The sequence below is a fragment of the Micropterus dolomieu genome, linkage group LG06 (genome assembly GCF_021292245.1).
Source record: "Micropterus dolomieu isolate WLL.071019.BEF.003 ecotype Adirondacks linkage group LG06, ASM2129224v1, whole genome shotgun sequence".
Lineage (NCBI taxonomy): Eukaryota > Metazoa > Chordata > Actinopteri > Centrarchiformes > Centrarchidae > Micropterus > Micropterus dolomieu.
The window spans coordinates 11405603-11432829 of NC_060155.1; the positions used below are offsets into that span (position 1 = coordinate 11405603).

The 27227-nt window shown below is 39.1% G+C and overlaps 1 protein-coding gene across 3 annotated transcripts in view; it reads right to left on the reverse strand.

The window, feature by feature from the left end:
• Positions 1-27227, reverse strand: part of b4galt2 (UDP-Gal:betaGlcNAc beta 1,4- galactosyltransferase, polypeptide 2) — a 178110-nt gene that overhangs the window by 76259 nt on the left and 74624 nt on the right. For all 3 annotated transcript variants that reach the window (XM_046051427.1, XM_046051426.1, XM_046051428.1), the window contains exons 4-5: positions 19572-19690; positions 18526-18642 (exon numbers count right to left, since the gene is read on the reverse strand). In XM_046051427.1, the coding sequence (XP_045907383.1) occupies positions 18526-18642; positions 19572-19690 (236 nt within the window). The remainder of the gene's footprint in view (positions 1-18525; positions 18643-19571; positions 19691-27227) is intronic.

Sequence of the window (27227 nt, forward strand, 5' to 3'; positions counted from 1 at the left end):
ACAGTGTTTTACTGCCTATGGGGACTTAATGTTCTTACACTGATGATACTATTTTCCTTCCTGTTATGAGGCACAATGTAACTAACTTTGACAGCCAATACTTTCTGAATCCATTTTCCTTTTTAGTAATTCACCTTTAAAATACCTTTGGTCTAACTCTTGTTAACAACATATCTTCTTTCTCTGATTTGTAATAACTAACACTGAATTAGTTGTTTCCAATTAGCTGTTGTTTCCAATACCTTTTCACAATTTTACTATTGCTTTCAGTAAAAACTTCAAAGGCCAATGTCTCTCCTAAACCTTTATTGGAAGTGTGTTTATCTCACTGCGTAGCTATGCACCTACACACATAGTGCGGGCAGGGGTTAACAGAAATACACAGTAAGGAATCCTGATGGTTGAAAATTAACCAAAAAGGGGTGTTTGTGAGGGCATGATGACACATCATCAGGATGCTGTCAACCTAGACAACTGAACACTGTATATTTGGTAGCATATACATTAGTACATACATAAGTACAAAGGACATAAAAGGACATTTCTGTTGTCAAGAAATGTAAATGAATGAATCAACAAGTTGTCATTTCTTTGTGATTTCAAGCAGAAGTTGTCTTATGTTTAAAGACATTTATAGAAAATACACTCATACTCATTGGCTTTATCAAATCAGGCTTCCACTAGCTTGTGGGTGGCTAAAAACCTATCATCAGGTAAAGGTAGAGAGCTTTACTGGAGGAGGTGTTTTTGTTCTGCTACAACACCTCAACACAATTATAGAGTAGTTAAGCACCCTCATTACTATGGAAATAGCAATGAAAGTTTAAAGATCTCGGTAGTTTTTGTGTCTCTTAGTCATTCAATTTGAGGTTGCCAAAAATAAGACATTAAATGCATTTCTAAAATATGGTCAAACAACTTACAAAAACCTTTACTGTGACAATTAAAACCCATGAACACTGCCAGATATGCTATCAGCAGCTTCTTTCTCCAGCCGTGGAAAGATCTTTAAGAAGGTTTAAAGATTATTCTAAAGCAGAATGAAGAACATGGCCGGGGCAATAAATAACAGTTTTATCAATACAGAATTAAACCTACTTCCGTAATTGTATTCCTGTGTGTGTTTCAGTTACATGTCATTGTTAAAACACAGTTTTTCCTGCTTATTATCTTACCTGGTTCAGAGTTTGACATTTGAAGATAATATTATTTTAGAGTTTCTGTAATGTCCTATATGTTCTCTCATCTAATCCACCCTCCCTGGATTGCATAGAGTGTGCATGGTAGAGAGGGTGGGTGCATGTCATAATGCATAACCCATCCTACGACGCAATATTAATTTTAACATTTAACAACATCAGTTTAACATTTAAACTTTAGCTGCAAAACCTGGTCAAAGATGTTAACACAACATTGGCCTCATATGCATTTGATGTGATTCTTTAACATCTCAGCAGATCTGTCATCCTGTTCACATTCATAGGCAATTCTACCACCAATACACGTAGATACATACAGAATGCAGTTAAAGATGGAAAGCAGCAACAAAAACTCAAATCGTTGAATAACCTCAATTTTGTCTTCACTTGGCGTCGCCCGATCTCTTTCTGCTTACTTTTCTATTCGAACTCCCTCTATTCAAAACCACTGAGGAAAAAGGATGCAGAACAACTGGGAAAAAAAGAGAAAGAATGGCGTCTTTCACAGAGCGAAGGTCATGTCAGTTTTTTTGACAGCATGCTCCTCTCTCCCGACACACTGTACAATCCCTCTCTTTGTTTAATTTTTCAAAAGGAAGGTTTTGCTGTGCTGCAGCTCAGAGTAACAGGCTTCTCCTGTTGAGACCTTGAGAAGAACAATATCAGACCCATTTTGCCAAATCAATATGTATTATTTTCAAAGATGTGTTAGCTGCTACTGACAGAGACTGTTGCAAATTTAATATGGTGCTTTATCCCTTCTCATATCCTCCTGGGTTCCCTCATCAAGATGTCGAAGGCCTTTTCCCATTTCACAGAGATTCTCTGACTGCTGGGCTGCTGACACAAAGGCAAAGATAAACAAGTTGAAGGTCAGTCCGCTCAGAGAGATTGGTCCTATATTGCCTGGTATTACAGCTGCTATCATACTACATCTCATGGCCTGTCACACCAACACTACATTATTGACTGCTTAAACATCCATCAACAAAAATGGAAACAGCACTGTCCTTGACTCAAGACATGACAACTTTTACCCCCCCCCCCCAATATGCAGCAGGTCACTCAGATGAAGGAGGGACGGCCTCCACTGCATGGAAGATGTGAAACCTTTAAGGAACTTGCACGTTGTCTGACAAATGACAATGTAAATCCTTTTTCTTCAAATCTTTGTCTTCAAGTTGAACTGAAAAAAGTTATAATGTCAAAATATGTGTGTAATAGATAGAATGTTTCATATGTAACACAAACACCATCCATTACTTATGCCACATCATGTTATCTCCACATGTAATACAGCAGATCTGTCATGTATATGTATATCACACAGTACATACGCTCACACATTTTGTATATTGCAGCAGTTTGTGTTTGAGACAGGGCTGTCTAAGAGGGGGTTAAATAGGCTCTCTAATACTTTTCTAGGGGGTCACTGCTCCATCCAAGGTGAGAAATAATACTGTACACCTGGTGATATTAGACATATTACTCTGGACATGTAACTTTGTTTAATTTTTAACAACACTAAACATAAGAAGATGGGGTTTCAAGAATACAACATAAAACAAAACGAGATCACATTTCTTCCACCTCTTTGCTTCTTAGCAGTCATCTTGTCACCTGCAAAACCTGTATACTATCTAAGAATAATGATATATTATTACAACTTGGGTTTTCTTTTTGTAGTTTTGGAGCATTACTCCTATCAGTAATAATGATACTGTCCTCACATAGTAAATTGCTGAGATCTGGTCTGAAACAAAAACCTTGAGCAGTCAAACAATCAAGACGTTATAAACAAAGACAGGGTTAATCAAAGGAGAACAGCAAAATTAATAAACTGTCTTTTGCAAGTATCTATCAAAGTTTAAAGACAAATTCCTGGTTCATCTTTGACTGACAGCAGTTATAGGCAACATTTCTGGTGCGCTCACCTTTAATTTTACCACCAATAAAAGTGAAACTGACTTGCTACCATCCTGTTGTCAAACATGTGCAAATGTCAGCCCATCACCCGTAAAGGAGCTTGTGGAGTTTTGATAAAAAGCAGGGCTCAAATTTGGACTCTGGGCGACCAGTGCGATTATCTGACTGCTCAAAGTAAAACTCAAAACTTAAATAAATAAATAACCTCCTCATTTATCTAATCTAATCTAAACTACTTAAAACATTTGTTAAAATCTTATTCAAATGCAGATTAGCTTCATTTACATCTGGCTTCTTCCCACATTAGGCAGTATAGTCATTAATACTACAACTACTAATAATACTTCATAATAGTTTATCTTATTATTACAGGATCAAAGGACATTTCAAAATAAAGCATCATGCATAAATATGCTGTGCTTGTGTGTATTTATGTAATATCCTAAAAAAAGGAAATGTGGCAACATTTCCTTTGAAAAAACAATAAAGAATCCATCCATCTATCCAACCATCTCCCTCTGTGGAAGAGGGAGCTCTTCGTCAAGATCAAATGCCAATACATTCATGATGAATAGCTCCTTATGCTATTGGTACAAATGCATCATGGGACACTTGCCCATGATCCTGTTGTGTACTTATAAGCCTCATATGGCATGCTGAACCACAACACTATCACACAGATGAGATGCTGCGGTTTGCAGAAGTTATTGTGCTAAAGATCTGGGATCACACACACACACACACACATACACACATTCATCCTCTAGAAAAACAGCGACAGTGCGGACAAAGGATTGTCTAGAAATGAGAGAAAAAACAAAGTGCTCCTCTAATAAGAGAGAATTGAAAGTTACATGAAGTCTCACTTATCCTCATCTTGCTTTGGAACCACAGAGCAGAGCCATTAGGAGGAAACGACAATAAATGGGAAGCATTTTGGGCCAATTTTCTCAACAATTACGACTAACAGTATTTTTTTCCCCATCCCACTTTTGTGCTTTATAGCTAACCGCAGTATGTTTTACACAATGATCTTGTCCCCACTGGTAATCTCTAATACTGCTGACATTATTACAAACCATCTTCAGTGCAGCCTCTTTGTGTCTTGGCCCTAGTAAGCAGAAAGGACGGCGGAATGAAATAAAGAGAGGAGACCGAGAGATAACTAAAAAAGCTTGCCTTTATTACAAAATACATTGGGAGGTGTGAGGGCTGAATATTAAAAACGTGTGGGTTGTTTATAATGCGTCTCCCTTTCGAAATATAAATATAACCCTGACTGAAAGGTTCTTTCTGTTCGGTTGTATCTCTCTGTATCTGAGGTCGCCTACCTGAGATTAGCATGTGTGTCATAATAACACTGTGTCCAGGCATTATTACGTTCAACCTCAACATTAATATTGAGTTCCTGTGCCCACATTGTGTCAGAATCTTTACAGAGACACAATGCCAATGCCTTTGGCCCTGGAGGAGCTTTATCAAGTCTGGGAAAATAATGATAACTTTGATTTTTAACAGAAAACCTGCTTCACAAACTAGAGGCTTGGTGTTTTTTACCATTCTTTTTTTAATCCATCTCTCAATTTTCCTCAAACATCAGGAAGTCCAATATTATATATAGGATATCAAAAATCCCATCCTGCGTATTCTGCGTAGGGTCACAGAGGTCCTGTTACCTATCCCAGCACACATGCACGGTTGACACAAACAGCTATTCACTTTAGATCCTTTTAACAAGACAAAGGTAGGAACATTCACTCACAAAGACTCCTGCTGGCTTTCCAGGTTTGAACGCAGACCCACTTTGCTGTGAGCAAAAGACCACCACGCTACCCTGTCCAAAACCACCTAAAGCAAGATCCACATTTGTAAGGCAATCTGACATCTATGAACTTGTCTACAGACACAATGTTCCAACTCTGAAATAGCCTGTTTTTAAAATATTTGTTTACAGGTTACTGCCACTGCCCTTCAGGCGAGCACAAATGCAAACGTTATGTTTTACTGAATATTAGCTACTGTATATTCAACCAGCTGCCTAAGCTACCTACAGGCAAACAAAAAATCTATTTAATCACCATTAAAGCAAGGGAGTAGGTTCATATATCTTCTCATGCAACCTTTATGGACAAGAAGGAAAGAAAACAATTATTTGTCTGGCCTTCTCTGCCAAATCAGTGTGCAGGAGGTAAACACAGTGGAGACACAGTCCAAGTAGAGGCGAGCGCTGGGTAGGGGAAACAGCTGAGGAACGAATGGGTTTGAATCAGAGTGACATTTTTGGGCCGCTTTAACGAGGGCTTGTCAAGGTGGTTAGAAGGTTTCACCCAGCTGTTCTCAGCTCTCTGAACAGCAAGGTCGTCAAGTTTGGCTGTTTGGCTGACAGCACAAGAGGAAAGTGTGAAGGGCCGCTGTCCAAATATCACTACACTTTGGCCCTGAGTGGAGGTGAAAAAAAAAGGAAAAGGTTGTGGTTTCAGAGTTGGAGGGACTAAAAACACCCGACATGTTATTAAGGAGAGATATTACACACACCCTCAAAACCTGATTTAATTTATTAATCCTTTTTTAAATAATAACCAACATGTTGATCCTGTAGATGATGAAGACACAGAAGATGATATACATATATCTCCTGTTGATATGATATGTCAGTGTGTATATTTACAGTTATGTCACAGTCTCTGTCTTTATGACATTCAAACCTGCCTCACAAAAGCGGTTCTATTTTCTAAAGGCAAGGCAAGTTTATTTGTATAGCACATTTCAACAACAAGGCAATTCAAAGTGTTTTACACTAAACATAAAAGCAACATAGGGAAATTGAAAAAATACACATTAAAATATAATTTTGGTGAAATAGAAAATAAAAATAGGAATAAAAATAATAATAATAATAATATAATAATAAACAGGGTAAAACAGGACAGTAAAAGTTACAGTGCAGTGTACAATCAGGGTTAAAAGAGTTAAATGGAAAATAAAAACAGGCTGAGGGGTTGAGCAAATAATTGAGTTACAATTATTTTGAAAAGACAATAAACAGAGAAGTACACTTAATCTACTCTCTCTAGCTAGTCTGTACTCGGGTCCATAGCAATCTTTGGGTCCATTGAAACTCCAAAAGCCCTTGGACAGTACTGTTAAATACTGGTTCCTCCACATTTTATGTTCGTACAGCTTGTGCTGCTCACTCTAGGTCTAAGTGGAGTGTTGTGCATTTATTTTGTACGCTTGATGCAGCTGCTGTTGCTCATTTGGGACAATAAAGTTGACTAGAAATTTAACTGATTATAAAAAGTGAGACAAAACTCTATAAATAAAATAACAGCCTCATATACTGTATTATGTAGCGGTATAATGGTGTGAGTATGGACCATATTTGTCTTTTCTGTCTCAACAGCTCGCTGTTAATGGACGCCTGATTGAGGGGGAAGCTGTGGCAAGAAAAGTTAAATTATGCATCACTAAAATATTTGCTGTTGCACCATGCTTCAAATTACGTCTGTGCACTTTATCCAAGTAAACATGCAGCTAATGTTTTGCATTTTTTTTTGCACTTCAAAAAGATGCATGTGTATACTGGGCTTGTCAAATGTGTGTGACAGGTCTTCTGTGATTTATCAATCATTATTGTGGTTGATCAAGCTGCAGACTTCTGGAAGATGCAGTCAAAGTCAAAGTCTTAGCGGGCTTTCACACCTACCTCCTTTGGTCCGGACTTTCCGACTTTTCAGTTTGGTCTGAACCAAAATTGCAGGTGTGAAACCTCCCCCGGACCACAGTCCGGACCAAACAGACGAAATTTGGTGTGATGAAAAGAGGTGGACTTGGTCCGGATCAAACTGAACCATGGTTCGATTCGTTTCTGGTGTGAAAGCATTTTTTGGATGGTTCCGACTTTCAGACTACAGGAAGTTCGGCGGTTGCTGTGTAAACTGGAAACAAACAAATGCACGAGGAAATGCATTGAAATAAGGACACAATTATAAATCTCCCGTGACAGCTCATCTTTTCAAACAGACGGCCACTATAGAAGCACACTGCCACCCATCTCTTTGGTCTCTCCTCAAACGGAGGTGCAGAATGATTGCTTGCTGTCTTCTCCTCCTGTTGGCGACGTTTTGATGTTCGCACAACGAGGACATTTAATTGCGATTTTGAACTAGCCTTCAGTTTAGTTAGTGCTGCAGGTAGTAATGCCATAAAAATAACAATATAGCGGGAAAAATGCATATTTTCATTCTTTATTCATTCATTTTTGTCAAAGATACCTGATTGACTGGTTAATAAACCAATCAGTGTCAAGTACAGGGAGACGCTGCCCACATAGATGATCGGTCGCAGATTTGTAGTGTGAAGCCAAACCAAATCTGACCGAATGTATCAAAATGTATCAAAACATGAACTTTGGTTCGGATCTTGGTGCAGACTTTCAGGTGTGAATGCCCCCTTAGATGCGGCTGAGTTACAGTTATAGCCGCTACATCTAAAATATAACTCCAATCATATTAAATAAGCTCCCTACAGTTTATAATGGATCTTTTGACATGTGCTAAATCAGACCATGGAACTACTCAAACTGCAAGACAGTTGATATATAATATATGATATGCTTAACGCCACATGCCAGAAATCAGACAAATTGTCCAAGAGCAAAATTGCTGAATGTTCAGGCAATTAATCAGGTGCTGTGAATAACTGCTCTCAAACTCAAACAACAACCAATTATGTCAGAAATTCAGCCCGATTCTAAAATTGATCAGGGTCGACCACTTCGGGGTTAACTTTATTGTCAGTTATTCTTTACAAGTGTTGCTAGAGTTTTGACGTCTCCAGACCTTTTACCTTTTCTCCATGCACTTTGGAAGTTAGTGAAGTTGTGCCAGAAATCTCAGATAACCATTTTAGGAGTTTGGGATTTTAAAAAGGTCACACACTTTTTATCTCACTACACTCCACTGTAGGAGGTGTTAATGGATATCTGGAGTGTGTGCATTTGGTACAATGCAATTAGAAGCGGCAAAGAAACAGTACTAGAGGTTAGAGTTGCTGTGAGAGGAGAGAAAGACTTCATCTATAATTCATCGCAGCACAGGCTAACACAGGCACTTTGCACCTGGGACTCAATAGGTTCTAGGGGTGCGAATGAGAACATTATTTTACTGTACAGTTCCTCTACAAAACAGTAACAACGCTCCAACACACACTGAAACATAAAAGTTCAACAGGGAGTAAGGTGAGGGGGGGAGAAGGAGGAGGACAGGAACAGAGTTGTTGCTCATCAGATCAATACCCTATTCCATGGTCAACAGCACAAAAACTCCCTCATTTTCTTTTCTCTCTTTTAACATTTTCAATTTCTAGTAGTAGAAGATGGAAAGTGCATTAACCATGCATGGGCTAGAGTGGTGGTGAAAGTGAAAGAGAGAGAAACAGAGACTGAAAAACAGATTGAGGTCTGGCACAGGCTTTCCTTTGTTCTAAGAGGTTTATGTCTAAATATCTCAACCAGGTCTGCACCCTTTCCAAGTAGATAAGAAAATAATTAATTTTATAATTAAATAGGCTTTGTTCTGTCTATCACCTGAATAAAATTGCTAATACAGACTAAAGATAAAGAGTGCCATGGATTGAATTTTATTGCTATGCGACTGGATGGATTTTCCGTCGCACTAAAACTTGTTACCAAAATCACAAATACAAAGACCGACATGCTTTACTAAAGAGTCAGTAATTTCATGCACTATGGCAGTGTGACGTCCTAATGCTCTTTAAGTCATCTATAAATGCTTCTTCACATAAACAGTTTTTTCTAAACTAATCTGGGACACATGGAAAGCTGATTACCGATGAGAACAGATCAATTATACTATGAGAATACGGTCATATTGTGCTATTATAAGTCTTGGATCTTACGTGATTGTGCATTTATTTTTCATTGCCTGATTCAAACTGATGTCACACAAATATTCTTTACAACATTGTGAAGTTGATTTTCTATTATATTGTCCCTTTGTTATATTAAATATTGTAATAAAGTCAAATTCCTTACATGTGTACACACGCCTGACAAATAAAGCTGATTCTGATGAATTGATTAAGTCGACTGACTGAAAAATAATTTAGATCATTTAAAAAATAAGAGCAACTGCTTTTATAGTTCATGCATTGCAGCTTGTCAGGTTTGCTGCCTTTTTTGTCTTATGTGATAGTAAACTGAAAAAGTTTTAGGTTTTGACAAAATAATGTGACATCAGCTTGGGCTTTAAAAGACAACTCCACCAGCAAACCAGAGATAGTCTTTTTTATTCCAGGCATTATTCTTCCTTGTCAAAAGCTAGCACCAACATTACCCACACCGCAATGGATGTACAATAAGACCTGCTGTTTTTCAATCTGCGTTCTTGTCTGTACTTGTGTTCTTGTGGACTTGTGAAACGTCATCAGTCGCAGCCAAAGTACTGTTCCAATTCAAAAGTCCGCATCCAGCCAAGTACAGTCAAATACCCGGATGTGTTCTCGCTTCGGCCGTTTTACCGAGCCTGCATCGGTAGTGACTTGTGAGAACTTCGAATAGCCAGGTATCCCAGAATGCATTTCGCGCCAAAAGAGCGGAAATGTTGGAGGAGAAAAGTCACAACTGTAACTTATAATACTGCTGTTCTTGTGTCACGAAATGCAGTTTTGAGAGTTTTTTAATGTGGGTACCATGGTTTTCTGTGCCAGGCAAGCAATTCATACTGAACTAAATAGGCGATATCTTTTGGTCTGGCATAAAGATCTTTTTATACATCCATGGTTATGTTAGTAGCGTCAAGCAGAGATGAGGAGCGGGTTACAGGGGTCTGGTAAGGTCACTTCTTTCTAACTCCATACCCCCCAACTCAGCCACAAACTATGTTGACTCAAGTGACATCGCTTGAATAAATTCAACAGACTTTGATGCATAAAATCCCTGAGTTCCCCTACAAAAAATCATGATGGAAAGGGATGGGGATCGTTAATTTTTATTGATATTTATACCATTATAGAGACTACTTAATGATCTGAGTCTTTATCTATACCACTATCGATACTTTACTATTATTTGGTGACAGTTATTATATATAATAGCACGACCAGACCCAACGGACATGAGATTGGCCTGTATGAGGAACATTGTGTTTATATTGAGATGACATATGACTTGCGATAAATAAATAAATATTGAAGTGTGCATATTAACTGCTTGTTTTTTAATTAATTGTAGGATTAGAATTTAATATTTTAAATACAACTAAATGTTGTTTCTAGAGCAGCAACATTAATGTTTACAACAGCAAATAAACTCGATATCTGACAATACTGAGTGACATTTAGAAAGAAAACTGTATCAATCCTTCCTCCTCCTCCTCCTCTCTTGCCTGGTAGAAGGCAGAGCGGCTGGTTTTTCTCAGCCAGAAGCTGAGTTTACAACAATGTGCCAAATTTTAAGACTACAGACCAGTGTATATTACAGACAGACAGCTTTCCATTTAGCTTGTTTGTAACATTTGACTAATGCCAAGCTAACGTTAGTTGTGTTTGTTTAAAACATACAGGTTGAGAGACTGAGGACAGAGCAGAGAACCCTTTCTACACGTTTAACCTACACACAGGTGTATTGATATTGTATTATCTTTTTACTCACAAAAGTTTTTGTGCACACACTTACAGTAACGAGTGGAGCTTTCGGCAACTTGAATAGTTTGGAGCTAACTTAACTTCACCGTCTCCACCGCAATGGCACGGCATCTCGCTCTGCTGTGTGTATGTAGGAGCCGACAGAGAGCAACAGGGGCTGCAGCCTGACTATAAACAGTCCCGGGCCCGTTTGATACCGTGTTTCGGTGACATCACTAAAAAAACATTAGTTTTCTTATCTATTGTGTTTAAAGTTAAATCAGATTTGACACTCGAGACATAACGTTACATTATAGGACCCGCTAGTCTCAATCGCAGTATCGATAAGCTTGGACCTTATTGATTTTCGGGTTTTGAGAAATTTTGAAAACAGGTCCTTTTAAAATTGGGCATCGATCCCCATTAATTAATTCTGACACATTTTGGACCAAAAGATTGATTGCCGAATTAATAATGAAAGTAATTGTTAGCTGCAGCGCTGGCAGTCAAATAACAGCAATTGGATTCTTATCTGAAATTTAAAAAAGGATGGACCGTTTTGTAGCATTTTTGCTTCAGTTTAGTTGGTGGCATCACACGAGTCTCTTGAAATTTGATAAAATGAGCGCATCAGCAACGCAACAAAGACAAGCACAACAAAGATAAACCAGTAAAATGCAGAGGTTGGTGCACCCAGAAATATTTTGGCAGTCTTGCACAGAAAAACTGGCAGGCTCTCTGGCCATTCCAAGACCAATGAACTGCCCGGCCCGCCTTAGCGTGACCTTCAAGCCCAAACAAATACAGACAAAAACACAGAGAGCTTAATCCAACCTGATCCTTTGGTGTCCACTCAGTGCCGGACACTGTTGGAACTGAAGTGTAGGCGTGAATAAGAAGACACAAACTGCGTGAAGGATGACTGGATTCTCCTTCCGCTACAACATAACCCGAGAATCTAGACAGATGCAGTTGCTGGAAAGTCCGAGTGTGTGTGTGTATGAGGGGATGGCGGGGTGGCAGATGGAGAAAGGAGGTAGTGGGTCATATCTTGGTGGATTAGTGGAGCCAGGGGCCCAGAGAAAGATTTTACTGTTGTGTGTGTTGACACCAGATGTCAGTATGTGGCATTTTATCCTGCTTTCATTTTTATCCTCTCGATTATCTGCTGGTGCAAAAATCCCACAAAAAAAAGAGACTAAGACAACTTTAGACTCAAAAGCACCTCCAAATTTAGTTACTGCCTAAGCAGTGTATTTTTCTTTAGCAATTACAACTGATTTAGAATATTCATATTTTGTCTATTATGTCTATTATGTCTATGAGTTTTAAGGACCAATAGGAATGCTGCTTACACACTGAAGCATCATCATCATCATCATCATAATAACAATAATAATAATAATAATAATGTTATATACATACACACACACACACACACACACACACACACACACACACACAGGGGCCTTCTTGCTGCAGAACCATTACTTTTACGTTTGATATCTGAAGTATATTTTGCTGATAATACCATACTAAAATAATTTTGAATTAAGGACTTTTACTTTTAATTGAATATTTTTACATTGTTGTGCTGGTACTTATTCTTAAATAAAGGATCTCTGTACTTCTCCCACCACTGAAGATTTCGGAGAAGAAACGACAAAAGGCAGAATATTACGTGACTTTTGCCTTATAGACTTCCCCATAGCTGCAGCGTACTAGACGTTATAAATCAATAATATCATCCAGCTTTTTTCGACCTGAATATAGCCATAAAAATCCTAACAGCAGATGGCTCTTCTTTCTTCATCACTTCTGTCGCTCACCTACCTCCCTCACCCTCTCTTTCTCACCTGCTTTTCTTTTTGTTCGGTCCCCCTCTCTGGGCTTTTCTCCAGTTTACATGATGAGCCGATGGCCAACAAACAAACATTGGCCCCGGTCCTCGGCAGGCACAGAGGACACAGAGCAGCAGGGCAGAACAGCAAGGTTGCTATATAACTTTCCGCATGATCCCTCTGCAACGCCTACTCACCGTACCTCACCAGTAGCACCACTTTTTAGTGTGAGATGATAGCTGCTTAAAAATGTCCGGTTGAGACAAAACAAAGGCGGCAGGATGGTGCAGCAAGCAGACAAAACAGCCTCCAATCTGAAGTAATGTGAATTCAGCCACAATAAGAATAAATGACAAGCGGTTTGTGGTGCTCTTTAGCAGCTGAGCCTCTGACATGTGCCCTTTTCAATAAATCATTGCTATTATTAAACCATTTCCTGGCAAATACAATAAAGTGCTAAGAAATTAAACGACAGACAAAATGAACTGCCAAAAATTTTGCTAGTCAAATAATCATTTAAGTCATGTTTTAAGCAAAAAAAAACAATTACCCGAGAAAGAAATTGTCGGATAAAGTGACATTAGTTGCAGTTAGTTTCAACCATATCCAACTACCTTTTTCAGTGACTTACTAAGTATGAAACCTCTGTCACATGATAACAAGAGTTGCATATTTCTCTGTTCAATGATAAAATAACCTTCCTGAAAACAGACGGGGGACGGGGGAGGGAATAGCAAATTCTGTTCACTGCCGAAGATATGATTGAAAGGCCTGGAAAACGGCAGTAAGTTAACCTTGGGTCAAGAATATGTTACCACAAGTATGTGGTTTCAAAGGTGGCGAATGAATCTCCATACCCAAAATTCTGAACCCAAAATTCTCCAGCGGCTCTAAATACAGTCAAAAAGACTGTATTTAGAGCCGCTGGAGGGAATCATTGTCGGTAAATTTTTGCACGTGGCCTTTCCCCATAGCTCTGACTGCTGCTTTCCTAAATAGCATGTTTCTTACAGAATCAACTCAGGAAGGGTAGCTCTGACATCATGGTGCACTGAGCAGTGGCATGAGGTGGGGTAAATCTTTGTGGAAGCCAAGTGAGAGGGAGGTCCTTTTTGGAGGGCAATTATTTCATGTATTGTGCTATTACAGTGCATGGTATAATTTTACACAAAACTGAATCATACTTTAAAGATGTGCACTATCTGTTATCGATACACACGCTGAAAGTTGCATTTACCGACACGTACGCGGTCTCTCTCACTCTCTCTCACCCCAAATAACATACGTAGCCCGCTGCTTATAGCCCTGCTAGCATGTTTCTTTGGTTGTTTTTTTAAGCACTAACCATATCTGCTTGTGAACGTACCGGTAATTCTGTAGCATTTCACTTCACCTTCCTCCAGGGTTTTTCTCCTTTTAATGTGCTTCCTCTCAGCTCCATCATTCCTCTTTCAACTGTGGCGTCTGTTTTTCTCCACGCTGCTCGGCCACGTGCACTCCACCCACTGACTGAGTGTTGTGTTGATGCGTGCGTGTGTGATGTGTGTGCCATCAATCTCCTGTGATGACAGGCAGAGATCATACCATCAGGTTAAAATGACTGAGTGCTGTGTTGATGCGTGTGTGTGTGTGTGTGCACGCGCGTGATCAATCGTGTGTGATGTCTGCAGCTCTGAGTGGCTGAAGCTTGCCCGTGTTGTTTGCTCTTTGATTTACACATTTCACTTTAACACAGGTCTGATACTGGATCTCTGACTCTTATTTTATCAGGTTTCCAAAACATCATCAGTTTGGTGTAATCTCCACACTGCTAATCAATGTAACGTTACTTAGACAGGCTTGAATATACTTGGACAGGCCTAAGTATATCCTATGCGTGGGAAACACTGACATTAATTTGTATATGTGTGTGTGTGTTCATGCATGTGTGTTTTTGCGTGCATGTGTGTGAAGTGAAGGTGATCCCAGGGCATTTGTACCGTCTACCATTGGGCCTTTCTCTTCCACAAAGTGACTGTTTTGACTCTAAGGACATGACAGCCACTATCTGTTAGCAAGGATGAGACCGGAGGGGGAAAATTATCACTGCTCATCCCACTACCTGCATCCCCCTCCAGTGGCTCTATGTTAAAAGGTTCAGACTTCCACTCATTTTATACTCGAGCGAGCGCAATAGAAAAGTGCTCTCCGCCGTCCTCTCAGTAAGTGGCACTGGGTGTAAAGGTTTAATCGCTCATCGTGTCAGATACATCAGGACTTCTTGTCATCAAAATCCCACCTCTGTCTCTTTGATTCAGCTGCTCTCAATCTGCCCGCTTGTCTGTCCTGTTTCTAGTCTACCTGCTTCACTGTCCACTTCACCACTGACTTCCACTCAGCTTGTCTGGTAGTTTGATATCCATGTGTCGTGCATAACCTCTCTACACGGGTAGATTTGAGCATTTGAAACAAAGTAACAGGATGAAAACCTAACGGAAAGATATTTTTTATACATGCCCCTGTTTGTTTTGTTTTGTGTTGTTTATTAAGGAAACAGTTAGGCCTTCCTACAGGTACAGATCGGGAGCCCTTTTTCATTTTTATTTATTTGGAGCTATAGCCATAAAGCTTTTATGATCTGCTGTCAACAAGATCATCATAAAAACTCCACTATGGGTGGACACATTTTAAAATATGTTATAAATCCAGGCTCCAAACCGTGTGGTTCCCAAAGTCCCAAATTCTTTAGACTAATTTGGCATGTGGCCAGAGCTCAATGCAAACATAAATCCTGGGAGTATAAGTGTAGCAGCAGTGCTCCGATTTGGAGCTAATGGAAACACAATGATAATATTAGATGTGCAACTGCTGAATAAAAAATGTATAACCTCAAGATGCCCTTCCTTACCAATTAGTATAAAATCCAAATTTCAATCAAGGAGAAACCCAAAGTTTTTTTTTACCCATAAGCAGTTGCTGATGAATCAGTCCTTTTAGAAACAGTTTTAAAGAGGGGAACACTCTGCAGTCAATATTACTTGTAGTGGAACTAAAGTAGATCCCTCCAGCTGTGGTATTAAAATCACTGGTAATCTCTGGGTCATTTCAAAACTAATCTAAAAACTCGAGGCAGAAATTAACCCCACTACACAATGCACCTGCGTAGCTGGTTACATGAGAGAATATATCTGGTTTTAAGAATCTCAACAAGTTTAAATGCATTTTAAAAATACACATGAGTAATTTCCACTTCAGACAAACCCCTCTAAATCAAACAGTTATGGAAATGATACAGATAATTACAGCCGGGCAGCGGAGCTGTATCTGTTTGAAGTGCAGGTGAACGAGTTGACGATGTAGCAGCAGCTGTGATGACGTCGCTGTCAAACTGTAAAATCATATTACCTTATGATGTTGCATTACATAATGACTTTTATTGGTAGAAACAAATACAAGACAAGAGATACAGGTTTGGAGCAGTGATATTTACAGTTCTTTTAATGAGAGAGGCTGAACAGTCTTCAGAGAGTGAAACCTAACTTTCTGAAAAAGCCTTTTATATTTGTTAGCCTTCACATTTATTTTTCCATGTTCAATATTTTTATTAGTTTATTTTAATATTTTTACTATTTATTTTAATATTATTTACTTATTATATTTTGGTATTTTGCTCTATTTTATAATCTGAAATGTGCTAAATAAATTGTTGTTATTATTATCAACATCATCATATCATTTTCACAGAATGTGATGGAAATTTCAATGAGAGTTGAGCCACTCTCCTAGAGAAATGAAAGGAAAGGGAAGGATAGGTTAAAAAGCACCCACTCTAACAGCTCTACACACCCTCACCGTTGCATCTTTATATTTGAGATAAGAAAGATTCATTATTGCTAAGATGCTCAGAGAGAATATGTGTTTGTGCGTGTGTACAAGTGTAAAAGCAAGACAGTAAGACACTGGAACATAGCCATATCAAGAGCAGAACACAGCAGGGCAGGCGGAACCAAAGGTCTGTCCCACAGGGGGAGTGATTAAGGCGTTGCGCAAGGCCCACAGGGGAGAGAAAGGGCAGAAAGGAGAGCTCATTACCGATAATGTAGAGGAAGAAGAACTCTCATCCAACACAGCATGGTAGACTCACACACACTCTCACAGCGTTGCTTAGAAAATCACGCTCCTTGTGCTTCTGCTGAACTGAGTGCAGTGAAAGTAAATATGTTGCTGATTTACGCTGCAGATGGGTTTTTGTTGTAAGAAGAATCAGTCACTGAAGATCAGTTGGGGTTGTGGAAAGAGGGAGGGCAGCCTGTTGGGGTTTACTTGTTCTCAATTTCTACATGCAGTTATAAACTCTCCCCCGCCATATTAATAAACTGAATTACCTGATGGTGGCAACAGTGATCTAATTATTGGTTCACTACTCAGAACTTAACATGAGCTGACAGATCTAGTTCATGTCTACTTCTTGTCATAGCGTAATTTGAGCTTGCAACGAGACATACCTAAACTCTTTTGCTTGGCCTGTAATGCAGTTTATCATAAAACAAATGTCTTTGCAAGAAAAAAATTATATTTATTACCCATGACCTACTTTGCGTGTGATGTCATACTAAAGATTGAGAAAGGAGAAATTCACATTTGAATTCTCTAAATTTGAAGATTTTGAATGTGATCATTTCAAATTTTCTGTGTACTGAGGAAGAGATCCAGGTAGTGCTGAAACGATTAGCCAACTGATTAGTACACAAAATGAATTAGCAATTACGTTTGCTGGTTGCAGCTTTTTACATGTGAGGATTTGCTGCTTTTTTATATCACTGAACAAAACAAGCACTTTGTAGACATCCTCTTGAGCTCTGTGAAATTGTGATGGTCAAATTTCACTATTTTCTGTCCACCTACAAAGAGTTAATAGACTATGTTAGTATGAGTAGTAGGCTCATAGTATCAGTTTTTGGCTGGCTGGTAGTGGGCAGGACTTATCATTAACTGTGTATTAATGTATTATTCATGCCATTTTGGCGTTACTGTAATATTCTGAATTAATAGTGTTCACGTCAACTTGCAAGTTGTAATAACCACTGGGATGTTTTTTGAAAGCTCGTATATATCCGAGCTGGTGCAAAACAAACAATGTCTCACATCAGCCAAAGATCAGTGTAATTAAACATAAATTCAATGTGGTGTTATATTGTCAATGACAGTATTTTAATCCTCGCACAAGAACCTGATCATACAACCGTCTTCATGACGTAAACACCCTCCATGTTTTCTCAGGACTTTGACTGTTCTTAAGGCTTTTAAATTTTCCATCTGTTCCTTTACTTAATTATTTATGTATGGGATAATACTGTTATGCTGCTTACCATGTTATGTTATCTCATTATGTTATTTTATTGTACAGCACTCAGGACAACTTTGGTTGTAAATGTGCTTTATAAATCAACTTGATTTGATTTGACTCCCTCTCTTTCTACCATTGGTTCTCCTGTGAAGCAGCATTGGGTTGTCAAATCTGTTGAGCTTCAGCTGGACTGAGAGAGAGCCTACATCCGTTTACCCACTTGTCTTGTGCTGAGAACTGTTAAGGCTCTTCCTCGAGATCATTTCCTTTTTCGACCAACCACAAATAACAAAACCTTAACAAGAACATCTTTGATGTACACTATTTGGCTGACCACTCGTGGAGCCTGTGCTTGAGTTAGCTGCTGGAGGCCACTCAAATCAGCCTTGACTTTCTTTCCTTTAATCCTTACTATTTTCTTTCATACGCACACAAACTTTATGTTATAGAATTGTGCTACAAATTCTCAAGACAAAAATAATCCTCAGATTAACCCACAATGAAAATAATGGGTAAATGTAGCCAGAAGGTCCTGGTCTTACTTTACAATATTTTTGCATTCAGGCTGAGGAGGTCTCGCATGATCTACCTGGTTGATGATGTAGATGCCATAGTCAATCCTCTGCCGTCTGAGGATAGGGTGGAGGTAGTGGAGCCAGTACTTTAGGTGGTTTTCTCTGTGACGGAACGGGATGATGATGGCCACCTAAACAACAGAGATGGTAATTTGTTTGGGAATTTCAACTGGTAATTTGTTTGTATCTAACAGGAACATTTACAATAAAACATTACCACATTTCAATGAGTTGGGGAGCCATTCGAATGCATAATCAAATCAATGCTGGCAAAGAAAATTGAGTATGATCCGTCAAGGTGCGCTGCTCTGAAGCTTTTCTGTTGACAAAGATTATGAGACAGTGCCTCTTTCAGATCTCTGAAGAGTGTTTCTTTGAGCAATTATGCTTAAATGAGCTTTCTTTCATCCTATGCTGAACTGTTCTGCACCAGAACATCATTTCCCTGGTTAATGTCACAGTTTACACAAAGTTGGTGCTCATTATTTATGAATGAAGCAGTTCAAGGAAGGACCTTTCAATGGCATTGTAGATCTAAGACAGATCTGAGGTCGTCTTGTATCTCTGTGCTTATAGTGAGTCATTCTCACGTGTCAAAACAGTCCAAGGTTGAATAGTAATTTACTGTGTAAATTCACGGTAATTTTGCACTCAGATGAAGACTGGCAGCAAATTGACCTTGGTTTCTGTACGGTTAGTCATTGTTATGACAAGTGCACCTATTTTGGTGTTATCTTCGCTACTCAAGGAAACACCCTGACCTCAGCGAAGTGTTAGCAAGAGGAAAAAGACTTCGAACACTTAAATTGTTTTTTTTTCCTCTGTGAAAAAAGCGACCACAATTCTGTACAGAATTCTGGTTTGCTTTTCCCATTTCTACCAGGAAAAGGAAAAATAGATGAAAAGTTATATGTGATAAAATAAAAATGACAAATTCAAACTATGAGGGAGTAAGATTTTGATATTTTAGTAAGATATTTTGAATTTGTAATGTCACAATTTTGACTTAGAAACTTAACATTTTGACTTAGTTACTAATAATCTTTAGTTATACACAGACCTTCCATCTAGGCCGACAGTCAGGAGGCGTGTAGCGGCCGCCCTCCGTCACGTTGGGGTTTTCTTTCTGCACTCGTTCCATCGTCATCTGGGAGCTGAACTCGATCAACAAACGCCCAACTGACAAAATAAGGAAAGAGGGAAGAGTTAGTGAGATGAAGAGGATAACAGAGGATAAAAAAAGTAGTGGAAAGAAAAAACAGATGACGGGGAGAAAGAAAGCAAGAGAGGGAACGAGGGACGTAGGGAGTGAGGGACAGAGAGAGAGAGCTGTTAGCTTCAAAGCAATACTGTACGTGTATCAAAGCAATGTGTGCAGAAATAATGGTTTCAAGGGACAGGCTCTGCATAATGCTGCATTTAATAAGATGCACAGGATTTGGAAAACATATATTCCTAAAAAATAAACAAAGACTTTGAAGTCAGTCAGTGTAAACACAACATGAAAGGTAATTACGCTGCTCAATGATGAAGCCACACCATATGTTATATCACTAGAAATCTATCTATCAGTCCTTTGAGTACTGACGGATCAAATGCTAACTAAGCGTGTTTGTCTGTGTGCATGAGATTGCGGGTTCAGACTAATTTAAAAGGGCTGGCATTAAATCTCTGTCCCGGACAGTAAATACAGCCCCTCGTTCAGGGAGCAAGGATCATTAAAATATATGACCAAGCTTTGCCGTTTGGGCTCCAACCAAAGCCCTGCAACCATAACCCTCATTTTAACAAACTACACTTTCAGCACTCAATCTGTAGCAGGATGAAAAATGTCAGTCATTAGTGCATGTTTTTCTTCTACGTCAGTGTCAGAAAATCAAACTTATTACTTTATTTACAAAGCATCCCGTGTTTAAAAGAAAAGAAAAAAAAACATATTACCTGCTGTTAGTCAAAATCTAGAAATAAAGAGGGCCATGTGTGTGATTTAATCCTGTATGTACCTATTACATGTAAAGAAAGCTCTGTATTTAATTTGTTGTTAGTTGTAATTGTGCGTAACCAATCATTTTAGGTGGCTATTTTAGACATACTGTATTACCCTACTTTTAAGCAAGCACTGATACCACAAATGCCAAATATATATCTAAAGGATAAGGTAAGTTTTATTTTTTTTAGTCTTAACAAATCCAAGTAAAAACTAAAAGCAGCTTGTAACTGATCCTGAACCTACAAGTACTAACTACTAACAAGTATTGTCTGTGTATCCAAACCTGATATATCTTATTCTCCTGTGCTATAGAGCATTTTGTGCTCCAAACACTATAAACACACAACAAGCCACTGTTACACTTGGGTATCACATTCATTCATTTTAATGAACCTGGGTTGATGATACATACACAGTTCTGCTGCTGTAAACAGTCACTAGCGTCACTAGCGCATGTGAGTATATGTATCAATCCGTGGCTGAAAATAGTCCCCACCAAATGCGTGATTAACTGGATTACTGGAATTATGTATTTTTAGACCTATTTTTAAAGATTTCACCTCTTCACTACCAGTGAAGGAACTTGGCGCTAAAGGCTGAGGCGTACTTGAAACAAACTAGTTCTCAGGTGCTGTGCCTGAATTCCAGTGTTGGGCGATTTTGTATTCGACTATATTATTGTCTGTCGAAAATATTTGTGCCTCTTTTTTTTGACTGTTGCCCGATGTGTGTGTAAAGAGTTCCTCTGCACAATTGGTGGCTCGGTGGCTCTGTCGGTGAAAGAAAGGGGACTGGCACTTCGCTATACGTGGACACTTATTGGCCATTATAGGCTGTGAACAGGGCATAGAAGTTTCTATTGGGTCAATTAAGGTGTCACTCAAAAGGTCAACGTGTTGACGCTTTTTTTGTTTACATGCTAACTGTAGTTAGGCTAATATAAAACGTTGTAAGAGCAGTCAGTGTGTATTTATTGAAATAATAATGCGTTTTGGACTAATTATTTTACTGGATTGGATCGTCTGGACCTTTGCCAACGTAACAAGGCCATTTTTGTCGGAATGTGATTAACCGATGGACTCCGGCTTCAAAGATAAGTGGTGCCAATTTTGATAATAGGCAGAGCTTGACGTGGGCCACCGATACCAGTAAGTTACTTCTACATTTTACTGTTTTGGGTCCCGGGACCTTTTTGCGTACAGGTGGGCTCTATGTGGCGCTCATTTGTTCCCATTCTCGCCTGTCTGCTAATCTCTGTCGGTGGAGACAGAGCAGGTAGAGGCTCGGGAGCAGCCGTGAGCATGAAGTAGCTGTCACAGTAACTTTTCGTGAACCGATTAATCACAGCCTGGATGGGGCGGGACATTAAAAGTTTGTTGCGCTAACGTTACAGTAAACTTTTAAAATGTTGAACTTGTTGTTCTGCATGGATGATTAGTGATGAGTTAGTACTTAGCATTAACTAATTAGAGGATGTGAATGGGGGGTACCAGCAGGGCTGGGCAATAAAACAATATGGATAATTATCGTGATAAATTTTTCCACAGTAACAATAATACAAATGTATATTTATTTCATTTGAATCACGAACAAATTAGCATTAGCATTTTTTTATTTTGTTAAGGAAAAGGGACTCAAAAAAAGATCTGACTTAATAATCATCATAGTTTTGAATGTTTTGCTTCAGATTTGTTAAGTGATCCACTGTTTGGCATCAAGTGTTTATTCTAACCATAAAAAAAATAGTTTAAAACCACAATTAACCATCTGGTTTCTTCAACTTTCACTCAGGAGAAAAAATCTGCCTCTAAACTTGAAAGAAATAATGATTTGACATTTATCATGATAATAATCGATATTGAATGAAACAAAATGTTTTATCATGGTAACATTTCCGGCCGTATCGCCCAGCACCTATATTTTCCACTTCAAGCACTGATTATAGGTGGTGGCAGAAAATGTTACCAGAATGCAGGAAATGAAGTGTTTACTGCTCAAAATCTTCAGGGGGAGGACCCCCCACACCCCCACCCCAATCTTTGTCATAAAGCCCGAACACATTTCAGGCACAGAAAAATGTCTTGCTTTAAGCCCTGTAGTTTGTACGAATAGTTGCTCAACCATGTCTAAAGGCTGAAGTGCTTCTATCTGTTGCAAATGAAACAGAAGTTTAAAACCAGCATACTTTCTCACCTCCTCTCATCTCACCACCTTACATCTAGCCAACTGCTGCTTTAAGTAGGACAATTGCTGTATTGTCATTTTGGAAAATTACAATATTTGCCAGACACAGACTTTGTGTGAGAGAATTTCAGACACTGTTTGAAATCATAACGTATTGAGAGGTAGACTTGTTGGTTGTTGGTCTTTTCATGGGATTTGTTGACAATAAGAAAACTACAGAATGCATATCAGAAATATTATATTCTTTAAGACATTTAGATGATCACAACGACCAGATACTTTCTGTTTCCATTGATCAAAAATACTGGTAATGTACGTCACGTCGTATGATATGTGTATGAGTACACAGTAAGAGAGCACCGTGCTGCAGAGAGGAGAAAGCGAGCAATGAGGCCAGTGCAGGTGTATGGCTTAATAATCCACTTAGCATTGACGTATGAGCTTTGTGTTGAGAGGTCTCCTCCAATCAACGCCGCACAGGCGAGGAGCATAATCGATGCCAACAAGGTTACATGTTCATAACACACTTCTTTATTACACCACAAGAGCTGAATGCAAATAGTCCCAGCAGCCCTCTCCCCTGATCACTTCTGCTCATCCCCTTCCATCCTCTCCACTCTCATCCACAGTCATGTCTCTTTTTTTCCTCTTCCCCTCTCACACTAAGTTGAACATGGTGCTTGCGTCTTGTCTCAAAATGCTGTTAGTTGGCTCGCAGACAGCAATAAAAACTCTAGGACAAAAAGAGGCTATTTTTAGATCACAAGGTGTGTTGTTGCTTTTTGACACGAAAGGTAATTTATAAATGGAGTTACATTTGAGTACCAGGTAAACAGTGCAGTGTCGTCTTCCGTAAAGCTACAAATATCAAATATGTCCCCACTGTCTCTTTTAAATTTAAAGAAATAGTCCACTTCAGAAACCTATATCATTCTTCATTTAGGGCAAGCCAGTACAAGGCAATGAGCGCATTGTGTGTTTTCAGCGACTCTGCGGCTTCCTGACTATAATACCCCTGCGTGTTCACTTAGTAGCTGTACAGTGTACACTGGGTTTTCTGGAATCACAAAGTGTTGTATTAAGTGTTAGAACAAAACTAAACTATGCTTGCAGAGAAGCCTCTATCTAAACAAGTGTGCAGCAAGATGACTGCACACTAAAATCTAACATGTGGCTCAAGTATGAATCAAACTGGTAACCATGCAGTGTCAGAGGCACAAACTCTTTTAATTCTTAAAACATCAAAACAGGGATCAAAACTCAGATTCTTTCTAATAGGAACAGTGTTTTGCATTGGTCGGAGCATTCAAGAGCTGTTGAAGAGTTCTGACATCTAATATTAATGATAATGTCAATCGCTTTAAAGGAATATTTGGCAAGAGTTAAATTGTGTTTAGCATGGAGCTAAAGCGGCTAGCCTGGCATTGTCCAAAGTTCTAAAATACTATTAACAGTACCTCTAAAACTCACTAAATGACACATATCTTTTTTTGTTTTATCCGCATCAGACTATTTGTGGTTCACAGGGAGTTATGTCCTGTATTGTTGTTCCTGGCAAAAAGTAGCTGGGTGTTTTTTGTTAAGATAGGTTAATCGCCTCCAGACTGCAGGTCTGCATTCAATGCACAGAAGCACTTTCAAATTTCTCATCTTTTGGCAAGAACTAAGTTTACTTCCCGAAATTATATACTTCAATTCAAGAAGATGCCAACTTCGCACTGATGCACTTTAGTCACAACATGTTTTTGTTTTGATTGGAAAGATGGTGACAAGTAGAGGTCAGTGAGTAGAGGAGACGTTAAAACAACAACTGACATCATCCTGTTTTGCTCTGACACAGAAGACATGAATAATACAAAGTGTGTGCATGAATGTGTGCGTGTGCACATGTACGGAAAATGGGAGAATGTCGGTTTGAGCTAATGTTGGTGGAGGTAGAATTGATAAATGAGAGTTGTAATGTGTGGTAGGTTGATAGCGGTGCAATTATCACATACGCTCGCACACACAAGAGTGTAATATTATCTTATCGATGTGGTGATATTCCAGTAATACATTATAATCACGTAGCTTGATCGCTCTATCTGGGGCACCCACTGCACTTTGGGGGATACATCTCTGCTTTGTCTGCAAATATACACTATACACACCATAGCCCCCACCCCACCCCAATAATAATGAAACACATCTCTGAGCTATTAGGTAAGTAGCACAGTTCACTGAGAGCAGACCTGGGGCAGTAAGAAGCACTTAGTGTGAGTCAGCCTATTTGAGGATATGTTTTAGCCTGGGTCAGACTTGACAATAAGGAAACAGAAATTTGGTTTTGAGGGTTTTGTGTGACGTGGCATCTATTCACAGATTTTAGTGCTCTTTGCTTCTCTTTCTCTCTTCCCTGATCTGATTTAGTTGATTTGTTCTGCCCCTCTCACCACATACCTCACATTTCAAAGCGGAAAAATCACTGGAATATAACAGACAACTGGCACACCTTTCCCTCCCTTCCTATCACTCGCGCTCACTCTCCATCAGGCCAGTGGTCTTGAACATGGGTCCATGTGTAGAGGTCGTAACAGGTCCAACTGGTTCCTGGTAACCAAGATTTGACCCTAGAAATAAGTAAGGCCATGTCAGGCCAAATTATATATTTACTCTATTGCTGCAGAAATCGGGTCATGTGGTGTGTCATTGCAGGAGGAAAATGTGTTTCTTGAGGTGAGACCGGTTGTGAAGTGTAAAGTGAACGGTAAGCGGCGGAGCGTCATGCTGCTGCCAGTGTTCTCTCTCTATTTTAAAAGGTTTAACTGAGAAATATTTGGGATGTTTACATTTGATGATTCATTTAATTATAAACTGATGATTAAAATGGTTAATAATTATATAATATTATATAATTTATGCTATTCAAATAGCTGCAAATTTTCCCTTTAAAGGGGACCTGTACCGATGTAACGCATTTACGATATGTAAAAAATATATCTATAAAGCTTTTGTAGCTTTTTGTAGTGTCGTCATGTGAGTCAACATCAGCTATTGCTGAAGACTACAAGTTTGGAAATGAAGAAATCCGGGGGTGCGGAGTTAAAAAGAAGGGAGCTGACCAGACCTTTTTAGCCTGCTGCTCATCTCTGCTTGAGGCCAGCAGCTGAAGGATACATCAGCTACTAACAGCATAAGACACCCAAATCTCAGACTAAGCTGTTGGTGGTCGAGTTGAATTGTGGGTAATGTTGATTTTGACAAAAAGAAGATGGAATAAAGAAGAGAAATTTAACATTGATTAGCTTGTTAAAACAGTTCATTTTATGAATCATTGAGTCTACAGATAGCCAGCGTAGGGACACAGGCTAGATTTTTCCTGGTATTTGAGGGGAAAAAAGGCATAACCTTGTAAAATACTGTATTTACTGCTTTGTGCTATGCATAACAAAAGACACTTTGTTAAGTTGTTCACTTTGACACTTTGAAAATGATGTCTTTTTTCAATGACTGCAATAAAGTCTTTTCACTGCTATTACATCTCGATGCACAGTAATTGAACGGAAGATTAACACGAACATCTTCCTACACATGTGCTTAGAATAAAATCTGAATAAAAAGAGGGGGAAAGTGCTTTAATTTGAGTCAATTTGGCAGTCTGTGAAAACTAAACTAAACTTTCATGTACAAAACACCATGACACCATGTCCTCACAGCGTCACTGGTCAGGCCATCTGACCACACAAACTTCACGACAGGCTGGTTGTTAATCAGCAGTCCTGTTCTGAGACTTTCTGCACCTTCATGTTACTTAAGTGACAACCGAAGCTGTGCCATGGTTGGATTCTGGAGACGTTCTGAGTTTATAATTGGGTTTGGTTCTTTGGCTTCAGGACGGGTGAATAAATGGAAAGAAATAAGGACAGCGAGAAAAAGGAAACTAGAGAAAGGGAAGTGAAAGGGGAGAAAAGGGGGGAGGGGGAGGGAGAGATTGCTCCTCTCCTCCTGCCTCCCACTGACACAGACTCTGTGACAATGGAGACTTTCAGCTCTCTGAATCTTATTAGCCTGTCCACTCCCTCCTTCTCCTCTCTTTCTCTCCCTTTCAATCATTTACAAGTGCCTCCGCCAACCATGGACTGTAATTGCTATTCTTCCAGAGAAGAGGAGAAAGAGAGAAAAAGAAATGGAGGTGGAGTAAAGTAGATGTGATGGAAGGAGGGAATGAGAGGAAGAAAAAATGTATGCAATGGACAAGGAGAAAGGGAAAGAAGTCTTCAAGTCAAGCAATTACATGTACAATGCATTTTTTACAATATCTTTAACTTTGTTTATCTCTATTTCATTTTGTCCTTTGGTCCCTTCTCTTGTCCCCTCTTTTCTGGAGTCCTCATTGTGGATCTATCCTCTGAAAATGACTCGTGGCAAAGGCTGTGATCCTCTTCGTGTGCGTGTTTCTGTGTTTGCATGCAAGTGTGAATTTACTGGATCACAGGATTATAGGTATCCAGTCGTGTGTGTGTGTGTGTGTGTGTGTGTGTGTGTGTGTGTGTGTGTGTGAGT